Raw genomic sequence first — 7,665 nt, 5'->3', positions numbered from 1 at the left:
ATATCCCGGAGGGGCTGTATATTTCGTTCTGTATTGTATATACACTACTCAAAACAATTAAGGGAACAAGATTATGATTTGTGATATTTCAGAATCTATGCTTTGTTTAGCTTCAGAATTGTTTATGGGTATTCCCCGATATGTTAGCAATGAAAGGCAATGTTCAGCAAGGAATCAAGCGAGTACCAGATAACCCCCAAAACAGAAATGAACAAGAAAGGCTCAGCCACGGAATGTCTCAGAATTGTCTTGAAAACTGGTTCTGAAGTCTCTAATAATGAGTGTAACCTCCTCTTGCCTGGATGCACTCCCGACAACGACGAGTCATGCTCCGAATCACGCGTCGTATGGCGTCCTGGGGGATGTTCCCCCATTCTGCCACCAAAGCCTCGGTAAGTGCTGGAACGCTATCAGGCCGAGGTTGGCGAGCATGTACCCTCCGTGCCAGTACGTCCCAGACATGCTCGATGGGATTGAGGTCTGGTGAGCGTGCTGGCCATTCCATTATGGCGATCCCTTGCTCCTGGAGGAAGTTCATCGAGACACGTGCAGTGTGAGGGCGAGCATTGTCCTGTCTCCAGAGCCGGTTGATGACGCTAGGAGACACTCCAAGGCCTTAGGCAACCCTTCTTTGGGTGTGTCCTTCCTCGAGCATCTGTAATTCTCGAGCCGCCTCAACTATGGACAAATACCGCCGCACACACTCAGTGATGACAGGGAAACAACAAAATCGGCCAAAGCCAGAAACATATGTTGATGCTGATTTTGACCAATTCTATTCAATGAAAAATGAAATTTCACTCTTTAGGGGTAGGGTGACACTCCCATTTTTATGGACATACTCAGAAAGGACAACTCAACTCACACATGTATTCGGTTCCTCAATAATTGCTCAGCTCACAACACTATTTCTGAACCCAAACAAAGCATAGATTCGGAAATATCACAACTCAAAATCTTACCTTAATTGCTTTGAGTAGTGTATATACTATATGTATATATATTTATATATATACATATAGTATATACACAGATATATATATATATACACAGATATATATATATATATATCTGTGTATATACTATATGTATATATATAAATATATATGATAATGCCAAAACAATTATCTTGTAAATAATTTTTTGCCTCTCTGGGTGAATTTACCATGGTAGCTTTGGATTCTGATATCACACGATTTGTTATGAAGCGATTACAGGTACTATAAAGTTTCACGAGTATCATGATGGAACTTAAAAGTACTAGTAATGCAGATAAACAGAACATCAGATACTTCTCCAAATTCGTTGTTTTCATAACTCTAATCAAACAAGACTCTAGGGCTTAAACCATTCAAATGAAAATAATTTTTACCGCTGCATCATTCGTATTACCTCATTTAGCCTTGTTAGTGTTTTTTTTTTTTTTTTTCCGTGGCAAAATTTTCTCACCATAAATGTTTTCTGAATTTTAGACGTACTTTGGTGTGTTTCCCTGCCAATTTATAATGATGGATTTATTGCCTTTCAGAGAGATTTTACATTGGTAAATATGAATTATATCGCACGAACCTGCTTGCTGTGAGAATATTCCACTATTGTATTTCATCAGGACGCTCATGGTTAAAATTTAAAGCCCTAGTTTTACAGATAAACTCAACATCCGCTATATATATAAATTTTCGAGTTGTTTTCATGTCATATCAAACGAACCTCTGGGTTTTAACCAGTCAAATGCTTCATTCTTTACCATTAATTCGACTTCTTCCAACGTATTACCATATTTAGCCTTGTTATTTTTTTCCTAAAAGGAATTTTCTCTCCTTCAGAAATTTCTGAATTTTAGATGTAATTGTTTGTGTTTCCCAGCTCTTTTAAGGGACATTTGTGGAAGTAGAATATTTATTTTTTTTTAGCCCTTAATTATGCGGATTTTTGCATCACCGAAAAGACAATTCGGAAGTAAAAATAAAACAATCTCCGGACGACATTAACAAAATTCAGTGTTCCTTCAAGCTGCATTTTTTGGAGTCGTGGTGAACTATTTGTCTCCGGAGATGAGGAATAAATTTATAAAATAATTAATCATATATCTAGGTAGCTTTTACTTTCTCGGATAAATTTATTGATGTCAAAGGCTCATCAATATTGCATCTCACAAAGTATTAGATTTGAGATTTTTCCTATGGAAACTAGTCTTCATAAAGTCCAAATATTCCATTTTTTTTTTTTTACAGTCACGAGGCTCGGAAATAATTTTAAAGTTCTACTTCAGATAAAAAAGAATAATTATTCGAAGTTTTTCCCTTGTTTTGGTGACCGCATAATTTCAAACATTGTTTTATATAATCACATGCTAGTTTTCATTACATATCAAACTATTTCTTGCTACATAATTTCTAAATTACATTTTTTCACCATCAAAAACGTCAATTTCTTGGAAATAATTCTAGGTCTTTCGCAGTCAATTTAGAGTACATTATCTCAAAATTATCTTTAAAAAAAAAAGAGGTTACATTTTGACACAATGGACGATATTATTTGAAACGTTTGGTGAGTATGGTAGCAACAGTTGGCAGCCCTGCACAGTAGGGATGGTTGCCGTATATTATGACGGGAAATTTGATACTATATTATCGTATGTAATACTGTGTTACTACTTAGTCACGTGTGGATATTTCTGATCATGTTAAGATACCGTAGTAAAACTAGAAAGGCCTAAGACAGGCAAGTAGTATATATTTTGTTATCTGTCATGCTTTCGTGCTTCTCAGCACGTGACTAGAGAGTAAATGTTATATAAGTCCTCCCAGCAATCATAAATGTTGTAAAAGTATTTACATGCCTGTGATAATGACTGGGCAATATGTGACACCCAGTAACATATGAACAGCACAGTAATAGGGAGATGGATGAAAGTAACGCATGAACCTGTTTGTCACTGATTTTAACAGATCTATGCACGTAGCATGTGAAAGCCATGCATATGTTCACATGTTTTATTATACGTAGTAGCTACAAGGTAAATTAAACAACCGTGGGGCCACTTTTTTATTCCACTAATATTTGGTGTATCCACCGCCTGCTTCCAGAACACTGTTTAACCGTTGCGGCATCGATGCTTCTAACGTCTCTGTCAGGTTAATTCCTTCATCTCCGCGAAGCATTTTCCACGCCTCTAAGGCATTACTAACAACAGAAGCTCGGGTGCGATACTGGTTGGCTGGTATGCGTTTACTTATCACAGACCACACGTTTTCAATTGGGTTTGTCGGGTGATTTGGGTGTGTGTGGCAACACTGTTATTTCCGGGTGTTCAGCAAACCGCATCTGAAAAATCCGGCAGGTGTGAATGGGGCTGTTGTCCTGAAGGATGTAAAAAGGCTCCTGGTCAGAGTAGAGCACAGCCCTCACGGACGGAAGCAAAACCTCTTCCAAGATCTCGCGATACTTTTCCCCCGTGAACCGACCCGGACCAACACCACTGGCGTGTTCAAACATTCCTGCGGTAATACGCCCACTTCCACTTCGAACAACATGCTCCAAGGTGAATCTGTTAAATATGGGTTAATTACCCAATAGATGATAATTAGTGGAATGATGGTAGGTATGGGTGTTATGGATTCAGGATGCAACACATTCGAGTCATGCATATATTAGACCTTGCGACAATGATATACGTATGAGAAATACTTTTAACTATGGATTGAATACAAACTACAGTTTGTGGTATTTATTACTTATACATTATTAAAGAAATCATCTAAAACATCATGGAGAATATAATGCCCGTAAACATAAATGTAGAAGTGTGCATGGAAAAGTTTGGAAGGAATGATAGTGTTTTTGATTTGTGATATGAATGGTAAAGTTGGGAATGTGAAGGTGGATGGAATAGTTGGTGTGTGGGGTGTGCCTGCTGAGATAGATGAGAATGGGAGTGCGTTAGTGGACATTTGTGCTGGGAGGGGGTTGGTTATACCAATACCCTCTTCAGGCATAAAATGATCCACAGGTATACATGGCGAGTGATGAGATGGGTGGGTGGTGAATTGAGTGAAAGGAAGGCAATGATTGATTATGTGTGTGTGGATGAAAGGATGCGAAGATGTATATTGGATGCAAGAGTTTATAGAGGTTGGGGGAGTGGACTTTCTGACCACTACTTGGTGGTGGCCAGAGTTAAAGTTCAAGTAAGATGGAGGAATAGAAGAAGGGAAAGACGAGAGGAAGGAGTAGTTGCAAGGAGAGTGGAAAGGTTACAAGAGGATGAAAAAAAAACAGAGTATAAGAGAGAAGTGGAGGAACGATTGGGCAAATATGAGTTGGAGCAGATGGGGGACGTGGAAGGTGTGTGTAGAATATTTACAGAAGAAATATGTGCAGCATGTGATGTGGTGTGTGGAAGGAAGAGAGGACGGAGGGGGGTGCAAGGAACAGCGTGGTGAACTGAAGAGGTGAAACGGGCTGTGGCACAAAAGAAGAAAGCATACAATGAATGGATGAGAAATAGGGGCGTGGAAGAAGTTGAGAGGCGGAAGAGAGAGTTATATGTAGAAAGAGAGAGGTGAAAAGATTAGTAAGAGAAAGAAGAGAGTGGATGAGGAATTTGGAAGGAATTTGAGTGTAAAGTGGAGGGACTGTAAGAAAATGTTCTGGAAAGAGGTGAAAAGAGTAAGACAGGGTGGAAGTGGAGTTAGCAGGGGAGTGAAAGATAAAAATGGTAGATTACTAGTGGAGAAGGGAGAAAAAGTGAGCAGATGGAGAGAACACTTTAAGGAATTGTTGAACGTGGAGGATGGAAGTAATGCGAGTATAAGTGGCTGGGGAATGGCTGGGAGAAGGAGGGAGGTGAGAAGACAGGAAGAAATCAGTAGGATAGAAGTTGTGGAAGCAATGAAGAAAGTTAAATCAGGGAAATCCCCAGGAATTGATGGAGTGTGTGGTGAAATGCTGAAGCATGGGGGAGAGATAGTAGTAGAATGGACGTGGAAGATGTGCAGATTGGCCTGGGAGGAAGGTAGAGTCCCGGAGGATTGGAAGTCAGGTATAATTATTCCCTTGTACAAAGGAAAAGGGGAAAAAGAAGTGTGTGGTAATCATAGGGGCATTTGTCTTCTTAGTATAATAGGAAAAGTATATGGTAGGATACTTATTGACAGAGTTAGAGAAAACAGAGAAATTAGTTGGAGAAGAACAGGGAGACTTTAGGAAGGGAAGAGGTTGTGTAGATCAGATATTCATTCTCAGATCTTTAGTGGAAAAGTTTCTAGAGAAGGGAAAGAAGTTGTATGCGGCTTTCATGGATTTGGAGAAAGCATATGACAGGGTGGATAGACTAGGATTGTGGAAAGTGTTAAGAATATATGGAATAGATGGGAAGTTGTTGAATGCTGTGAAGAGTATGTACGATGGTGCGAAGGCTGCAGTGCGTGTGGATGGTGAACTAAGTGAATTTTTCTCTTTGAAAGTTGGGTTGAAACAGGGATATGTCATGTCTCCATGGTTGTTCAATCTGTACATGGATGGGGTAATAAAAGAGGTACAAGGTAGGGTAGTGGATGTTGGAGTGGCCCTGGTGAGAGAGGATAGTGTTTGGAAACTCCCTGTACTGTTGTGTGCAGATGATATCGTGTTGTTGAGTGAAGACGAAGGGGAGCTGCAAGGCTTGGTGGATGAGTTTGAGAGAGTGTGTAAGAAACGGAATCTAAAGGTGAATGTAGGGAAGAGTAAAGTGATGGTCTTTGAGAGAGGTGAAGTCAGTGAATGTACAGCGAGGTTGGATGGTGAGGAATTGGAAAATGTACGTTTAAGTACTTGGGTAGTGTGATGAGTAAGGATGGAGGTTTGGAGGATGAAGTGCTTGAAAGGGTACAGCAGGGAAGAAAGGTTGCTGGTTCTTTGAAAGCAGTGATAAGAAACAGGGAAGTGAGCATGGAAGTGAAAAAGTTACTACATGACAGTATTGTGATACCAACTCTAACGTACGGAAGTGAAGCTTGGACGTTGTTGGAAGGACACAAGTCAAGAGTGAGGGCCGTGGAAATGAGTTATTTAAGAGGAGCCTGTGGAGTCACATGGAGAGACAGGCTGACGAATGAGGATATAAAGGAGCGTTGTGGTGTTGATGTGGATGTGATAGGAAGCGTTATGAGGAATACACTGAGGTGGTTTGGCCATGTGGAGAGGATGGAGGGTGAAAGACTGACGAAGAGAGTATGTGAGTGAGGTGGAGGGGGAAAGAGGGAGGGGGAGGCCGAGGATGAGATGGAGAGATGGGGTGGAGAGGTATATGAGAGAGGGGGGGTGTGAGTTGGGAGCAGGGGAGTGAAATGGCGGGGGACAGGGCGACTTGGAGGCGATTTGTTTGTGGCCACCCCAAACGGGATTGAGGCGTCTGGCAATAGATAGATAGATAGATAGAAACATAATAATTATGACAGATTAGTTATACACTATAAGTAAATAACAGCGTAAATAGCACATGTAAAATGTATAACGAAGATGGGAACGTTTCATTTTTGTTCCTACCCACACCACTAACTTGACTAGTATACGTGACATTAGTAAGAAAGACGATGCAATACTGAGGTTCTTACCTAATGTTTGGTTGCCGCCAGACATAATGTGCACCTGTCTGAGCATCGGATGAAAATGTTTTTTCATCACAGAAGATGACCTGCTCCCAAAAGCCTATCGATTTGTCTGCATACTCTAGTGCATATTCCACCCTATGCTCCATGTTAGCCCCCAGACTAACTGCAGGCCTCCGACCGCGCATTCCCGTACTGTAAAGTCGTCTGCGTACTGTGTGCTGAGGCCGGATGCTCAAAACTGGTCATATCTCAGTCCCGCCGTCGATGGTCGCTCCTCTAGTCCCGTCTTAAGTTATTCCCACCTTATGATTGACCACCTCCACCAGGAGCCGGATGCTCAAAACTGGTCATATCTCAGTCCCGCCGTCGGTGGTCGCTCCTCTAGTCCCGTCTTAAGTTATTCCCGCCTTATGACTGACCACCCTCACCAATGTTCAAACGAGAAGCGGTCAGTCGTAGGGCGGGTATAAGTGTTAGTCCCATCAAGCGTCAGAGGGCAGGCAGTTCGCCAGCTGATCTGATAGCAACCAATGAGAATCAGTGTAACAAAAAAAGGCACCCAATGAGAATCAAGGAGGTTGTTTCTAAACAGACAACTCGTGCATGCTGGTAACAACAAATATCACCGCCACAGTCTAGATACTCGCCTCACGGCTCTCTGTCTGCTAATACTAACCTACTTCACAATGGAAGGTGAACCTAAAGCCAAGAGACCTCGGCGCCCAAACTTTACTGATGCAGAGCTGCTGGGTATGGCAACAAGTGTTGCAGAGAAGCAAGACTTTATATTGGGAAAATTTTCATTTGACAGTGCCTCAACAGGAGTCAGGATGAAGGCGGCTGCTTGGCAGTATGTTACTGATGCTGTCAATGCTGTCAGTCGAATTCAACGTGATGTTTCGGACGTAAAAACTAAATTCAAGCATTCAGTTTAGTCAATAAACTGGATTTTTTTTCCTTAAGACCTGTTTAGCAATGTTTTTCTTTTCTAACTTATAATCTTTGACAGATTTTATATTTGTTAATAACCGTTAGGCCCATCCAACAAAGTTTTAGCCCCAATCTAACCTAA

The 7,665-nt window shown here is 41.1% G+C and overlaps 1 protein-coding gene across 1 annotated transcript; it reads right to left on the bottom strand.

The window, feature by feature from the left end:
* Positions 1-3,255: 3,255 nt before the first annotated feature.
* On the bottom strand, positions 3,256-6,739 carry LOC145403999 (uncharacterized). Its single transcript, XM_080275603.1, has 2 exons — positions 6,597-6,739; positions 3,256-3,550 (listed from the first exon to the last, which is right to left on the bottom strand). The coding sequence occupies exons 1-2, from the start codon at positions 6,737-6,739 to the stop codon at positions 3,256-3,258; spliced, it is 438 nt and encodes a 145-aa protein (XP_080131729.1).
* Between the last annotated feature and the right edge of the window lie 926 nt (positions 6,740-7,665).

Source organism: Coenobita brevimanus, chromosome 62 (genome assembly GCF_032717465.1).
Source record: "Coenobita brevimanus isolate Jiangsu-jjx chromosome 62, ASM3271746v2, whole genome shotgun sequence".
In the NCBI taxonomy this organism is placed as follows: Eukaryota; Metazoa; Arthropoda; class Malacostraca; order Decapoda; family Coenobitidae; genus Coenobita; species Coenobita brevimanus.
This window is presented reverse-complemented; position numbering and strand designations above follow the sequence as displayed.

Bases quoted from the DNA above. Each gene is read 5' to 3' on its own strand.
- LOC145403999 (XM_080275603.1), bottom strand. From the start codon at position 6,739: ATGGAGCATAGGGTGGAATATGCACTAGAGTATGCAGACAAATCGATA. The intron at 3,551-6,596 runs GTAAGAACCTCA...CATATTTAACAG, and splicing joins TGGCGGCAACCAAACATTAG to ATTCACCTTGGAGCATGTTG.